This window comes from Hyla sarda, chromosome 1 (genome assembly GCF_029499605.1).
Source record: "Hyla sarda isolate aHylSar1 chromosome 1, aHylSar1.hap1, whole genome shotgun sequence".
NCBI lineage: Eukaryota > Metazoa > Chordata > Amphibia > Anura > Hylidae > Hyla > Hyla sarda.
Genome location: NC_079189.1, coordinates 319,921,231 through 319,937,897, shown reverse-complemented (window position 1 = coordinate 319,937,897; position 16,667 = coordinate 319,921,231). Strand labels below are relative to the sequence as shown.

Sequence of the window (16,667 nt, the reverse complement as noted above, 5' to 3'; positions counted from 1 at the left end):
ATTCTTGGTTCTGTACATCATTTATATCCCTTGTCCCTGTCCACACTTATTCCAGTCAGGGCAAGGGGTTAGACTAGGCAGGGTCGGTTAGATCAGGTTAATCACCTGTATCCTATACCCCACCCTGGTTCATTTGTCTTTCATTCTGTAATATATATATGATGCAATTTTTCTGAGCACTTTACTGTGAGGCAATGTCTTTCTATTATAATCTCTAATAAAAAATGAACATTTTAGCTTACTTGTGTATACATCTGTGGCCTCATTGGTAGATTTAAGTTGATTGATATTAGAAGATGAGGAAGGAGGGAAAAAAAATGCAAAAACTAGAATTTTCTGTGTCTTCAGGGGTTTTTGCACTTTATTTTTGAGGGATTCTACAACTTACAGCTGTCTCTCTCTCTTTCTAGCTGAATGTCAAGCATAATATGTAAACTATCAAGAATCAAAAATGTGACCATCAACACAAATCAATCAAATAATGCCTCTTCACTCTCTCTTTACTAAATGCTTTCCAGCAACAATCTGTCAGAACTTATAATGGCATAAAAGATAAAAAGTTAAAAAGTATAAATAACTTATAATAACTTATACTTTTATACTTTATTTTATTGTAAATTTGCATGTTTAAAAACTATAAGCTGCAGTCCGAGGATTCATGGGAAATGTAGGCAGGATAAGCAAGGGATTTTAGTGATCTGTTTACAGTAGATTCGACATAAAGCACAACTAAAGAAAAAAAAAAAAGTCACCTCTTTTATGCACAAGGCATTCACAAGAACATCTGCTTCATTCTAAAATAATAGCCTATGCTGCACTATAAAAAAAAAAAATGTTTTCCCCATAGTACCTCTTTAATCTTTTGAGTAAAAAAAATTCTTACTTTTTTTTTTTTTATATATACACAAATGTAACAACACCATCATTGCAATTTTGCAATTCACAAAATTTAATTACCTTCCAGTGCGGTCTGCAGTCCATGGTCCAGAGTCTGGTTACTTTAGGCCAGCATACTATGGTTCCTAGGTGTACTGTAAGGCCTTGTTTACACTCCTGTCTGGCTCCATTAGGTGGAGCTCAGTCGGCAGTTCCGTCAAGTTTAGTGGAGAAAAAAAATTGTGCCTGCACAATTTTTTCTCCGCTAAACTCCTGTAAAATTACCGGATCGCCGTCTGATCCCCTGCAATTGAATGGGATCCATCGGGACTCGGAAGTAGCTGTTTGCATCCGACCAATTTTAGGGTCCATTCTGCTCAAGAAAAAAAAAAAACTGATCGGACCCTTAATGGGTCGGATGCACACAGCAATGTGAACCTAGCCTAAACAAGTGCTGATCTGACAGATCAGCACTTGTTTACAGAGCCTATTACACAGCTCAGTGATCATGCAGAGAGTCAGTCGTTGACCGCACATCCCCTATTACATGGAATAAGTGGGGCCAAAAGCCAATGATTTTTTTTTTTTTGACAGGGCAAAACAAAACAATTAGCCAGCAGATTAGACTTTGCTTACTGGCCCTTTTATACAGTTGTTACATCGTTCATAAAAGAGATTAAACAAAGCTTATTGCAGGTTTGTGTCGTAATTTACACACTAAGCTATTTCTAGCAGACTCCCCATATGCATGCATACTCAGTAAGATGAAGTATGCAAGTGATTTCAATGGGGAATAAGATAAGCCGCTCCAAGATGCCTCCCTTGAGAACACAGAATCTAGGATGTTGAAATTCATAGGCCAGATCTTTTATTCCCTCCAATAAATGTTAATGTACTGAGGCAGAACATCTTATTTTTACGTATATTCTATGGATGAGGCCGAATAAAAAAAATAAAAAAAGACACATTTAACTTCATCGCTCTTGCACTGCTGCCTAGATCATGATTCCTGCTGTGCGGCCCTTCCAGGGATATGACATCACATGCCCGCTCAGATAATCAGTTGCCCGTTTTTATTTTATTTTTAACAGACCCCCTCTCCTATAGCATTATATAATTATCCAATATTTTTATTTAAGTCAAATTAATATGGTCACCTTTAGGCTGCCCAGCAGGTTGTATTTTAAGTAATTCTGAAAATTCATCTCCAAACCAGGAGGTGATGTGAATTGTATCAAGATTAAAGTAAAATCGCATGGTCCTATGCACAGAGAGGCAGAGATGGGCTCTGTTCTCTGTCAAGGTACATTCAGCCTGCCTGCCTACATAACAATAGGAGGCAACCATTACAGGACAACATATTGCTGCTCCCTAATATAAATAGAAAGACAGTTGTTATAACCAATAAAAGTACAAATATCCCCTGCATATTTTTTAATAGACCCCCTTGAGCATAATTAAAATAATATAAAAATATCCCAAATTTTCATATTGGTACAATACAAATACCCCCTCCATATTTTTATTACTAGACCCCTCCTTGAGCATATATATAAAAATATCTTTGCTAGGACAACCCATTTAAAGGGGTACTCCACTGGCTAGAGTGGAACTAATTGTTCTGATCGCTGTTTTCACACTGCGGGGGTCAGCCCCGCCCCCTTTTGATGTCACAGCCACGCCCCCTCAATGCAAGTCTATGGGAGAGAGCTTGACAGCAGTCACGCTCCCTCCAATAGACTTGACGTCATGAGAGGGCGTGGCCGAACATTCAGTTCCACGCTGGCCAGTGGAGTACCCCTTTAAGTCTAATTTGTATGGCCACCTTTAGGCTGCCCTGCAACAGGTTGTATTTTAAGTACTTCTGCAAATCCATCTCCAAACCAGGAGGTGATGTGAATTGTATCAATGCTAAAGTAAAAGAGGCGATCCAGACACTGGTTTCTTCTGTAGATTGATCGAGGGTCAGCAGAGAGAACATTAGTTATTGCCAATTGTGCCTCTTCAAAAGACTGAAGAAAACGGAATGATGGTTCTCCTAAAAGAAAAAAGAAAAGAAAAAAATTAATGTAAATTAATGTACTAAGACGTGTCTGTATACGTTCAAAACAGAAAGACAGATGAACTTTGTATAATTTATAAACAACTCTGAATTCTCTATTTTTGTGTATGTATGTGTGTATGTTCCACAAAAACTTCCAAACGGCTAAAGATATTAACATGAAACTTGGCACACATGTTACTTCTATGTCAACAACAAACATAGGATAGGTAATTTAACCCTTACTCACCCCCATTTGCCAGGGGCGGGGCTTATGTTTAAAGTCCCATGCAAGTCAATGGGAAATATATGTTACTGCATAACTTAGTACTTGGTCACATGTTACTTATATGTCCAATTAAAATATAGGATAGTTAATTTAACCCTTAACTACCCCGATTTGTGAGGGTCAGGGTTTTTTTTAAAGTCCCAAGCAAATCAATGAGAAATGTATGTTCCCATATAATTTACGTACGGCTGGAGCTATTTCATTACCTGGTACACATATTACGTGTCAGGATAGGAGGACGGGATGGGAGGTCGGGATAGGAGGTAGAGATAGGTCGGGATAGGAGGACGAGATAGGAGGACGAGATATGAGGTCGAGATAGGAGGTCGGGTAGGAGGTCGGGATAGGAGGACAAGATAGGAGGACGGGATAGGAGGTCTGGATAGGAGGTCGAGATAGGAGGTCAAGATAGGAGGTCGAGATATGAGGACGGGAAACGAGGTCGGGACAGGAGGTCGGGACAGGAGGTCGGGACAGGAGGTCGGGACAGGAGGTCGGGACAGGAGGTCGGGACAGGAGGTCGGGACAGGAGGTCGGGACAGGAGGTCGGGACAGGAGGTCGGGACAGGAGGTCGGGACAGGAGGTCGGGACAGGAGGTCGGGACAGGAGGTCGGGACAGGAGGTCGAGATAGGAGGTCAAGATATGACGACAGGAAAGGAGGACGGGATAGGAGGTCGAGATATGATGATGGGATAGGAGGTCGGGATAGGAGGTCGGGATAGGAGGTCGGGATAGGAGGACGGGATAGGAAGACGGGATAGGTGGACGGGATAGGAGGACGGGAGTAGGGGAGAGTAGAGCCACAACAGAGGAGACCAACAAACGGAGGAGGGCAAAAGAATCCGGTGATCCAAAGTAGACGGCGACTTGTCCCACCTGGCCAAGATGGCAAGCTGGAGAGGGCGATAGCAAAACTGGGCGAAAAGGACCGACTCCATCCGGACTAGTACCTCCATGTAGAAGCGAATCGGAACAAGAGAGAGGCGCTGTAGGCGACGGACACCCTCCTGCAGGGAGCGCCGCTTGTCCAACGGAAGATGAACACGGGTGGCTACAGTGTTGAAAAAGAGACCCAGAAAGACAAGAAACTGGGATGGAGACAGGTTGGACTTTTCCTGGTTGATCACCCAACCGAAGGCAGACAGAATCTGTACCCTGAGATGAAGGCTCTCCAAGTTTTGGGACCAGGACAGTGCTTTGATCAAAAGATCGTCCAGGTAATGGAGGACCAAGATCCCCCATGCCCGAAGGATGGCAATCACTGCCGCCATGACTTTGGTGAAAACCCTGGGAGCCGATGCTAGGCCAAAAAGGAACTGAAAGTGACCCGCAGGGACAGCGTTTCGGAGGAAACGCTGATGGGCGGGGAAAATGGAGATGTGCAGAAAATGGAGATAGGCATCTCGGATATCCACTGAAGAAAAGGAACTCCCCCGGATCCATGGACGCCACCACGAAGTGGTGGAACTCCATGTGAAAATGACGTAGCCGCAAATGGCCGTTGAGTAGCTCGAGGTCCAGAATGGGGACGACAAAGAGATTTACGTAGGACCCCAAAAAACGCTCGACTGGAGGAACTGGCACAATCACTCCCTGAGCAAGGAGGGTACTTAAAGAGACCTGAGAGGCCACCACCAAAGAAGGGGAACGAGGAGGGTGGGATCGGAAGAAACGATCCTGGGGATGGGAAGCGAACTCTATCCGGTAACCATCAGATAGGACGTCCCGGACCCAGGAGTCCTGAACCTGCACTAGCCAAATTTCCCGGAAAAGAGACATATGCCCTCCCACCCGAGAAGAGGACATGGGTGGGGGCGTCCCTTCAGGAGGAGGGAGGCTTACGGTTACCAGACTTGGCCGCGAAACCACCAGAACGGTTGTCTGACTTCCAGGAAGGATGTGCCTTGCAGGAAGGGGCTTTCAGAGATTGGCAGTGCGCCTGGTTGGGAGGGCGACCTGATGCAAAGGACCAAAAGGAAGCCACCTTTCGACGGGGATCAGAGCGGCGAGGTTTGTTCTGCAGAAGCAGAGAACTTTTACCCACAGTAGCTTCCTAAATAATTTCAACTAGGTGTTTCCCTAAGAGCCAAGAACCGGAGAAAGGCAACTCAGAGATTTCTTTGAAGCAGCACCTGCATCCCACGCCTTTAGCCACATGGAGCAACGAATCGCAACCAAATTACCCGAGGCAAAAGCTGTGCAGCGGGCTGACTAGCAGTGTGCTGCACCGAACAGATAACACAGAGCAACAGCCAGCACAGGAGGAGAGGTAAGCCCTCCGACTACCTCTCTCTGTGTTCTGCCCATGTAAGGTGCAGTGGGATAGTCTTTTGAGAGACTCTCTTGCTTGAGTTGCTGTCTGCAGAGATGACTGAAGGAGGTAGGGTGAGGGGGGGTGACGGGTGGCAGAAGGAGTCACAGTAGCTGGAGAAGTCATCTTATTCATTTCAGATGGACTTTGTTCTCTGTCAAAGTACATTCAGCCTGCCAGTCTACATAACAATATGATGCAACAATTACAGGACAACATATTGCTGCTCCCTAATATAGACAGACAGCTGTTATATCCAATCAAGGTACAAATATCCCCTCCATAAGTTAATCTTCTACAGATCAACCCACAACAGTATGTCTCCACAGATTCTCTCTCCATAACAGCGTGTCATCCACAGATACCTCTTAACTGTGTGTCATATGCATATAACTCTAAACAGTGTGTCATCTGCAGCTATCCCCCATAAGTGTGTCATCTGCAAAACACCCCCATAACAGTGTGTCATCCCTAGATACCTCCATATCAGTGTCATCCACAGATCTTCCTAAAATATGTGTCATTCACAGATCCCTTTATAAGAGTTTATCATCCAAAAATACCCCCATAACAGTGGGTAACCAACAGATCCCCACATATGTCTGTCATTCATAGATCCCCCCCCCCATAAATGTGTATCATCCACATTTTCGCAATAACAGTGTGTGATTCATAGATCCCTCTATAATAGTGCCCCATCCTGACACTTATATTGTCCTTTACATTGTTGCAATGGTATTTGCTTACATTTTAACATACTGTTTGGTGTGAATGTTTCTCATCTTTTTTTGCAACTCAAATATGTAATAATGAGGCATCTAATGCCGGTGTAATTGTCAGTGTATCCTCCAAAAAAAAAATGTATATCAAATTAAAAAGAACATAACATACGTGTGCCGCAAGCTGAATGCACTTACTTACATAATTCATCCTATCTGAAGTCCTGTTCTGTGTTATAAAAATAATAAATTTGGAGGTGTGCCCCAAGCTAAAAAGGGTTGAGAAATACTGCTATAGACAGTGCATTTTCTTTTAATATTAGGACCTGTTAGGACGACTATAGTCACGAAGGACTGGGACTCAGAACCTGAGTTCACGGAAGCCCCCTCGGTCCGGCCAGAAGCTCTGTTATCCATGCAGTGACAGATCTTCCTAGTGCAGGGAGGATGACACCATCACCAAGTCAATGTACTACTCCTTCTTCCCTGCAACGAGGTTCCAGCTCATAGGTTAACCACTTCAGGTGCTGTCCCCTCTCTCCCTTTCCCCCGTTAACCCTAACCCTGCATTTTTTGTTTTTATCCGATTAAGCGACCAACTAATGCCTCTTCACAGCTAAAGCTGTAAGCTGGTTTATACTTTTTGTACCAGTGGCGCAAGTTACTGCAGTGTTGTCCCACTCAAACTAACCGTTGTTCAATCTGACTAACCGCATAGTGCTGTAGCCAGATTGAACACATATAATAGTCAATGTCCAACACTAGCTTCCAAGAGTCATACTTTTTTTTTTTCTTTCCAAAAAGTTGTATGAGGGCTTGATTTTTGGTAAGGTAAGTTGTACTTAATATATTGTTGGGTGGAATATGAAATTGAACACTTTTTTTGGGATTGTATTTTAAGTTTTGTTTTTACATTATTTACTGTACGGTAAAAATGATGTTAAATGGACACTGTCAGATACAAAAACTTTTATATGTTGTGCATCTTAGCAAATCATTAACCTTTCTAATACACTTCACAAGAAAAATGTATTTCATTTTTATAGAAATCATGGCTTATACAATCATAGCGTTGTCCAAGATTAAATGTGCACTGTCATGAAGTAAAAAAATTGATATGTTGTAGTACTTAAGTACTACAACATATCTCTAATATACTTTAATTAAAAAAAGTGATTTTAAACAAGTTTAAAATCACTTTTAAATTCGGCCACTAGGGGTCGCCCTCCTAGTGGCCGAATGCATTCAGCAGTGACGTCACTACTGGATTTCGACTCATTTCAGCCTGGCAATGAGTCAAAATCCAGGCACTGCTGTGCTCGCTCCCGCCTGTCAATCAAACAGGCGAGAGCAAGCACACTGATAACTGGGGCTACGCGCATTGGCCAGCAACACTGGCCTCGCGCGCGGCCCCGCCCGCCCCCGTTACCCTGTCCGCAGGCAGCGCTCGCACTCATTGCTGCGCTGATCCTCCGGATGGGTAAGTTATTTAGAATAGCTACCATTATTGTAATCGGTCCCGGGTCTCGGCGGTATTATCGTGCACGGCAGGCCGGCGATGCTCCTCTACTCCTCCTCCCTGGATAGCACATGCACAGGTAAACAGGGAGGAGGAGACCCCGGAGCTGCCTGCCGTGCTATTGGCAGATCATCTATGCGCGCTCCCGACAGGAGCGCTGCATAGACGATCTGAGGGCGGAAGCAAGCGCCCAGCAAGGCATCAGTGACGTTGCGCTTGCTGGGACGCGCTGCTTCCTGCCCTGCTTTATAGAGCAGATTTAGAAGCACTAAATCTGCTCTATTAAAGCGATTTATTTTTTTTTAAAGCCAGGTAGGGGGTTAGGGCTAGATTACTAATAGGTAGGGACAGATTATATTATATATTACTTGGTGGGAGCTACACTTTAAGCACAGGTGAGGGTGGGCTAGCACTCCTCTGTGCTCTCTCCTGTCTGACAGGACTCCTCTGTGCTCTCTCCTGTCTGACAGGACTCCTCTGTGCTCTCTCCTGTCTGACAGGACTCCTCTGTGCTCTCTCCTGTCTGACAGGACTCCTCTGTGCTCTCTCCTGTCTGACAGGACTCCTCTGTGCTCTCTCCTGTCTGACAGGACTCCTCTGTGCTCTCTCCTGTCTGACAGGACTCCTCTGTGCTCTCTCCTGTCTGACAGGACTCCCCTGTGCTCTCTCCTGTCTGACAGGACTCCCCTGTGCTCTCTCCTGTCTGACAGGACTCCCCTGTGCTCTCTCCTGTCTGACAGGACTCCCCCTGTGCTCTCTCCTGTCTGACAGGACTCCCCTGTGCTCTCTCAGGTCTGATAGGACTCCCCTGTGCTCTCTCAGGTCTGATAGTACTCCTCTGTGCTCTCTCCTGTCTGACAGGACTCCTCTGTGCTCTCTCCTGTCTGATAGGACTCCCCTGTGCTATCTCCTGTCTGATAGGACTCCCCTGTGCTCTCTCCTGTCTGATAGGACTCCCCTGTGCTCTCTCAGGTCTAATAGTTCTCCTCTGTGCTCTCTCAGGTCTGATAGTGCTCCTCTGTCCTCTCTCCTGTCTTACAGCATTCTTCTGTGCTCTCTACTGTCCTATCAGGCAGTGCTAGCCCACCCTCACTTACTGGACTTTGCCCATGCCTGTGCTTCAATTTTGACAAAGTCATGATTTTATAAGCCATGATTTCTATAAAAAGGAAATAACATTTTCTTATGAAGTATATTAGAAAGGTGAAGGTTTTGCCAAGATGTACAACATATAAAACGTTTATGAATCTGACAGTACCAATTTAACTTTATTTTGTGGGGCAGTGTTATAACAGTGACCTAACAGATAGTAAAACACAACAAAAACTACTTTCACAGAATTAAATAGGGTTATAGGGATTATACAAAAATAGCAAAAAATAGCAATTTTTTCCCCCCAAAAGCAGCACTACCTTTGCCCTCAGGTTGTGTGTGGTACTACAACATAGCTCCATTCACCTCAAAGGAAAAAAGCTGCAATACCACAAACAACCTGAGTCGTACAAACACCTCCTGGAAGACAGGATCAAGCAGGGCGCATGGACCTCAGGTGAGACAGGAAAGGCTTATTACCCAGAATGCAACGCGTTTTGCGGTAAACCGCTTCATCAGGCCTGATGAATCGGTTTACCACGAAATGAGTTGCATTCTAGGTAATAGACATTTCCTGTCTCACCTGAGGTCCATGCGCCCTGCTTGATCCTGTGTTTTCCTGGAGGTGTTTGTACATTTGCTGTTTTTCTCAGGAGCGGCTGCTGGATCCATGATCTTTTGATCTTATAGACGCTTTTCCATTGTTGTACTTGGCTCAGTACAAGCATCGAGGGTGAGCACCTTTCCAGTGTGTTCATCTTCCATATGCATCTACGTTATCACACTATGGAGCACTTTCCTCTGTTTTAGTTTACAAACAACCTGAGGACAGGTGTGTTTTTTTTTTTTTTTTTTTTTTTTTTTTTAACAGTGTGTGGATATGGCCTAACAGTGCACTAAAAGCTGTGCCTCATACCTGATTCACATGGTGATTTGAACTGCCGCAATTCTCTTTCTGAGTGAGGTGTAAATCTTACTGTTAAACTGGGCACAGGTGAGTCGGATACCCATTTAGGAACAAAACTGTCAGTGATACTGGGTTTGTCTTGAACAGCACTTAAGTTTGCAGATCCATCACAAGGTAAGGCTTTACTTTGTTTCTGTGTTATAATGTCCTCTACAAGTTCATTGGATAAAAACTCTGGCAGAGAGCAAGTGTCTTCCATAAGAGATGGTTCATCTGAAGTCTCCAAGGCTACTTTTTGTTTCACGTTGTCTAGAATTTTGCAGTTTATGTCAGATATTTCACATTTATCTGTGTCCAAGGAAGGCCCACTATCATCCTGGGCAGATCTTTCTTGGTGTTGTTCAGAAAGATCTGTCTTTACCACAGCATTGGAAGCATCACCACCTTCACCTTCTTGTACAAACTCTTTTAAAGAAACTGTAGGTCGTGGTGAATCATACTCAGCAATGTACGGCTTTATGTCAATAACTGGTGTTCCTTGTATCATATCAATCCCAGACAAATGCACAGTGTCACCTGAGGAAAAGAATGTATGTATACTTAAAAAGATAAGTAAAATAATATTCCTCATGCAATATTAGCTCATCATTTACCTGTATAGCCATTTTGAATTTCAAGTAATAAAAAAAAAATAAAAAATAAAAAACCACTTTAAAAAAACTTGAATACAGGAGAAAAAGGAATCTGGAGCACTCACCCAATTCTTGATAATCGGTACTTTATTGATGAAAATCTACAGAGATAAAACCTGTTTAAAAGTACACGCTGGGGAGTGGAGGTAGTAGCGTGCACCGGGTGACTGAGTCTTGTCATCAGGCCCATCAGTGACGTCAGTCCGCAGGTATTCAGGCTTTAAATACATGAGCAGGTATGTACTAACAAATAATGACAGGTACAAAAAAAAAACATAGAAACAACATGAAGGCACACATTAAAAACACACCACCTGGTGTGAGACCGAAGAACTGCAAGTATTTTACAAATATTTATAGAAAGACATTCAATTCGTTCCGTTCATTCAATCCTAAGGGACCTGTCGCATCGGTGCGCATAATCCACCATGCTTCTTTTTGCATTCGTTTCAGGTGCCGATCACCTCCATCTTTCAATGGTGGCACCCGTGTGACGTCACGCCTCCGCCCCTCAATGCAAGCCTACGGGAGGGGGCGTGATAGCTGTCACGCCCCCTCCCGCAGGTTTGCATTGAGGGGCGGAGCGTGCCGTCACACGGGGGCGGAGGCGTGACGTCACACGCCGCCGGCTCGGTGGTCGCCTGTAATCAGTCCCGGAGCGAACACGCTCCGGGGACTGATTACAAACTGGGTGCCGCGTGCATGATCCCGGGGGTCCCCAGCGGCGGGACTCCCACGATCAGGCATCTTATCCCCTATCCTTTGGATAGGGGAAAAGATGTGTAAGCACCGGAGAACCCCTTTAAATTGGGCACTAAATTATTTCAATGAATGAATTAAATTACCTGTAAAACTGATTTCGTTGTCTACTATTTGATTTTCCAGTGTGGGCTTTTTTGCATAGGCAAAACTAAGAAGACTTTTCGAACGAATCAGAGAACACATCAGGTCTATTAAAAATATGACAGGAGCGACTAGATTCATTAAACATATAGTGGATGTTCATAATAGTGATATCAGAAGTATTAAGTTTGCTGACATAGAAAAGGTGCCACCATTGAAAGATGGAGGTGATCGGCACCTGAAACTAATGCAAAAAGAAGCATGGTGGATTATTTGCACCGATGCGACAGGTCCCCTAGGATTGAATGAACGGAACGAATTGAATGTCTTTCTATAATTATTTGTAAAATACTTGCAGTTCTTTGGTCTCACACTAGGTGGTGTGTTTTTTAATATATGTGCCTTTATGTTGTTTCTATGTTTTTTTGTACCTGTCATTGTTATTTGTTAGTACATACCTGATCATGTATTTAAAGCCTGAATACCTGCGGACTGATGTCACCGATGGGCCTGACGACACGCCTCTGTGCGTGAAACAGACTCAGTCGCCCGGTGCACGCTACTACCTCCACTCCCCAGTGTGTACTTTTAAACAGGTTTTATCTCTGTGGATTTTCATCAATAAAGTACAAATTATCAAGAATTGGGTGAGTGCTCCAGATTCCTTTTTCTCCTGTATTCACATTTTGTGCCAGAACTTATATTTTCTATCTGTGAAGCACAACACATTCTCACATACCGCTTTGCTTGGTTATCCACCTGCAATTGATTGATAGCCTACTACACTACCAGTGCAAGGTAGCTTTTTCTTTATGGACATTTCTTTAAACAACGTAATTTACTGGCTAAACACTTGTTTTAAGCCACAATTATAACTCTGTAGTTATGGGTAAAGGATAATATCCCTCTACACATCTGCTACAATAAAAGTTGTAAACGACTAATGCTTTGCAGCAAGGCACCAAATTCAAACAACATTTCCCCCCCCCCCCCCCCTTGGTACTATTGTGTCAGAGAAGACACAGGTAATTCCCTTATGTAGGAGTCCCCTAGCCAAAAGGCTGAGCATCAATAGACAAATGCATAACGGTACAAGCTGCATTTATGCAAAGTTCATACATACAGTGGGGCAAAAAAGTATTTAGTCAGCCACCAATTGTGCAAGTTCTCCCTCTTAAAAAGATGAGAGAAGTCTGTAATTTGTATCATAGATAACTCTCAACTATGAGAGACATAATGAGAAAACAAATCCATAAAATCACATTGTCTGCTTTTTAAAGAATTTATTTGCTAATTATGGTGGAAAATAAGCATTTGGTCACCTACAAACAAGCAAGATTTCTGGCTCTCACAGACCTGTAATTTCTTCTTTAAGAGTCTCATCTGTCCTCCACTTGTTACCTGTATTAATGGCACCTGTTTAAACTTGTTATCAGTATAAAAGACACCTGTCAACAACCTCAAACAGTCACACTCCAAACTCCACTATGGCCCAGACCAAAGAGCTGTCGAAGGACACCAGAAACAAAATTGTAGCCCTGCACCAGGCTGGGAAGACTGAATCTGCAATAGGCAAGTAGCTTGGTGTGAACAAATCAACTGTGGGAGCAATTAGAAAATGGAAGACATACAAGATCACTGATAATCTCTCACGATCTGGGGCTACACGCAAGATCTCACCCTGTGGTGTTAAATGATCACAAGAACAGTGAGCAAAAATCCCAGAACCACATGAGGGGACCTAGTGAATGACCTGCAGAGGGCTGGGACCAAAGTAACAAAAGCTACAATCAGTAACACACTACACCGCCAGGTACTCAAATAATGCAGTGCCAGACATGTCCCTCGGCTTAAGCCAGTACATGTCTGGGCCCGTCTGAAGTTTGCTAGAGAGTATTTGGATGATCCAGAAGAGGATTGGGAGAATGTCATATGGTCAGATGAAACAAAAGTAGAACTTTTTGGTAAAAACTCAACTTGTCGTGTTTGGAGGAGAAAGAATGCAGAGTTGCATCCAAAGAACACCATACCTACTGTGAAGCCTGGGGGTGGAAACATGCTTTGGGGCTGTTTTTCAGCAAAGGGACCAGGACGACTGATCCGTGTAAAGGAAAGAATGAATGGGGCCATGTATCGTGAGATCCAGCATGACAATGATCCCAAACACACCACCTGGGCAACAAAGGAGTGGCTTCGTAAGAAGCATTTCAAGGTCCTGGAGTTGCCTAGCCAGTCTCCAGATCTCAACCCCATAGAAAACCTTTGGAGGGAGTTGAAAGTCCATGTTCTCCAGCTACAGCCCCAAAACATCACTGCTCTAGAGGAGATCTGCATGGAGGAATGGGCCAAAATACCAGCAACAGTGTGTGAAAACCTTGTGAAGACTTACAGAAAATGTTTGACCTCTGTCATTGCCAACAAAGGGTATATAACAAAGTATTGAGATAAACTTTTGTTATTGACCAAATACAAAGACAATGTGATTTTATGGATTTTTTTTTCTCATTATGTCTCTCATAGTTGAGGTATACCTATGATGAAAATTACAGACCTCTCATCTTTTTAAGTGGGAGAACTTGCACAATTGGTGGCTGACTAAATACTTTTGTGCCCCACTGTAGTATACAATGCAGGATATGGAGCTAGCCTGTCCGCAAGAGATAGGACATCCTGCAGATTTGAATATCAGCAGAACACTTAGAATCTAATACACATTCTTTATGCTGTTTGTGAATAGGGATTGTTCATTAGATTCTCAATTCAATAAAAAAAAAAATTAGATAAACAAATTAGATGCCGGTACACACCAGCATTCTATCTAAATACATTCATTATTCATGCAGATAAATCTCAAAACTTGTCTCCATACACAATGCAGGTTTATTCAAATTATAAAAGCATACTAAAATTTTAATCGTATACATAAGAGCTTTTCTAGGACTTTAATATTGATATTCTTAGCGGTTCTGACTCCAGAACCCCCACAGATCAGATAACTTAAGGGGTCACACTGCTTCCTATTCCAGGCACAGGTCTGTATAAATTTATTTTAAGGACCAAGATCATTTTGGCCTTAAAGGGGTACTCCGGTGAAAACCTTTTTTTTTTTTTTTAAAAACAACTGGTGCCAGAAAGTTAAAAAGATTTGTAAATTACTTCTGTAAAAAAATCTTAATCCTTCCTGTACTTATTAGCTGCTGAATACTACAGCGGAAATTCTTTTCTTTTTGAAACACAGAGCTGTCTGCTGACATCATGAGCACAGTGCTCTCTGCTGACATCTCTGTCCATTTTAGGAACTGTCCAGAACAGCATATGTTTGCTATGGGTATTTCCTTTTACTCTAGCAGTTCCTAAAATGGACAGAGATGTCAGCAGAGAGTATTCAGCAGCTACTAAGTACAGGATGGATTAAGATTTTTTAATAGAAGTAATTTACAAATCTGTTTAACTTTCTGGCACCAGTTGTTTAAAAAAAAAAAATAAATAAAAAAAAATTCACCTAAGTACCCCTTTAACGACGCAGGAAGTAAATGTACGTCCTGGTGATGTGGTACTTAACGCACCAGAATGTACACTTACGTCCTGAGCATAACCCGGGGGGGGGGCTCTTGTCGTGTAAAAATAAAAGTAAAAAAATTAAGTTTAAAAAAAAATGTGAAAAACCCCCTCCCCCACTAAAAACGTAAATTGGCCCATTTTCCCTATTTTACCCCCAAAAAGTGTAAAAAAAAATTATTTTATAAACATATTTGGTATCGCTGCGTGCGTAAATATCCGAACTGTTAAAATAAAATGTAAATGATCCCGTACGGTGAACGGCGTGAACGTAAAAAAAAAAAAAAAAAAAAAAAAAGTCCAAAATAGCTGCTTTTTTATAACATTTTATTCCAAAAAAAATAAAAAATGTAATAAAAGTTTTGTATAAGCAAATATGGTATTAAAAAAAAGTACAGATCACGGCGCAAAAAATTTGCCCTCATACCACCGCTTATATGGAAAAATGAAAAAGTTATAGGTCTTCAAAATAGGGGGATTTTAAACGTACTAATTTGGCTAAAAAGTTTGCGATTTTTTTTAAGCGCAACAGTAATAGAAAAGTGTATAATCATGGGTATCATTTTAATCATATTGACCCAGAGAATAAAAAACACATGTCATTTTTACCATAAATTGTACGGCGTGAAAATAAAACCTTCCAAAATTTGCAAAATTGCGGTTTTCTTTTTAATTTCCCCACACAAATAGTATTTTTTTGGTTGCGCCATACATTTTATGGTAAAGTGAGTGATGGCATTACAACGGACAACTGGTCGTGCAAAAAACTAGCCCTCATACTAGTCTGTTGATGAAAATATAAAAGAGTTATGATTTTTTGAAGGGGAGGAGGAAAAAACAAAAATGTAAAAATAAAATTGTCTTAGTCCTTAAGGTCCAAATAGGCTGAGTCCTTAAGGGGTTAAGGACCAGAGCATTTTTTGCACATCTGACCACTGTCACTTTAAGCATTAATAATTCTGGGATGTTTTTACTTATGAATTTGATTCAGAGAATGTTTTTTCGTGACATATTCTACTTTATGTTAGTGGTAAATTTCCATCATTTCTTGGTGAAAAATTCAAAAATTTCATGAAAAATTTGAAAATTTTGCATTTTTCTAACTTTGAAGCTCTCTGCTTGTAAGGAAAATAGACACCCCAAATAAGTTATACATTGATTCACATATACAATATGTCTACTTTATGTTTGCATCATAAAGTTGACATGTTTTTACTTATGGAAGACATCAGAGGGCTTCAAAGTTCAGCAGCAATTTTCCAATTTTTCATAAAATTTTCAAAATATGAATTTTTCAGGGACCAAATCAGTTTTGAAGCGGATTTGAGGGGGTCTTCATATTAGAAATACCCCATAAATTACTCCATAATAAAACTGCACCCCTCAAAGTATACAAAATGATATTCAGAATGTTTGTTAACCCTTTAGGTGTTTCACAGGAACAGCAGCTAAGTGAAGGAGAAAATTCTAAATCTCATTTTTTTAAACTAACACGTTCTTATAGACCCAGTTTTTGAATTTTTGCAAGGGGTAAAAGGAGAAATGCTGCCCAAAATGTGTAACACAATTTCTCTCGAGTAAGGAAATACCTCATATGTGAACATTTAGTTCTCTGTGGGTGCACTAGAGGGCTCAGAAGCAAAAATGGGATTTTGGAGAGTGAATTTTCCTGAAATGGTTTTTAAAGGGGAATGTTGCATTTAGGAAGCCCCTATGGTTCCATAACAGGAAAAAACAAAACAAAAAACAAAAAACACATGGCATACTATTTTGGAAACTACACCCCTCAAGGCACGTAACAAGGGGTACAGTGAGCCT

At 42.0% G+C, this 16,667-nt stretch overlaps 1 protein-coding gene across 2 annotated transcripts in view; it reads right to left on the bottom strand.

Moving 5' to 3' along the window:
• Positions 1-293: 293 nt before the first annotated feature.
• The window catches only part of TRMO (tRNA methyltransferase O), a 32,683-nt gene continuing 16,309 nt past the window's right edge, over positions 294-16,667 (bottom strand). The window contains exons 4-5 of one of the 2 annotated variants that reach the window (XM_056552111.1): positions 9,766-10,332; positions 294-2,914 (exon numbers count right to left, since the gene is read on the bottom strand). In XM_056552111.1, the coding sequence (XP_056408086.1) occupies positions 2,685-2,914; positions 9,766-10,332 (797 nt within the window). In that variant the 3' untranslated portion in view covers positions 294-2,684. The remainder of the gene's footprint in view (positions 2,915-9,765; positions 10,333-16,667) is intronic. The other variant, XM_056552112.1, reaches the window with a different exon arrangement.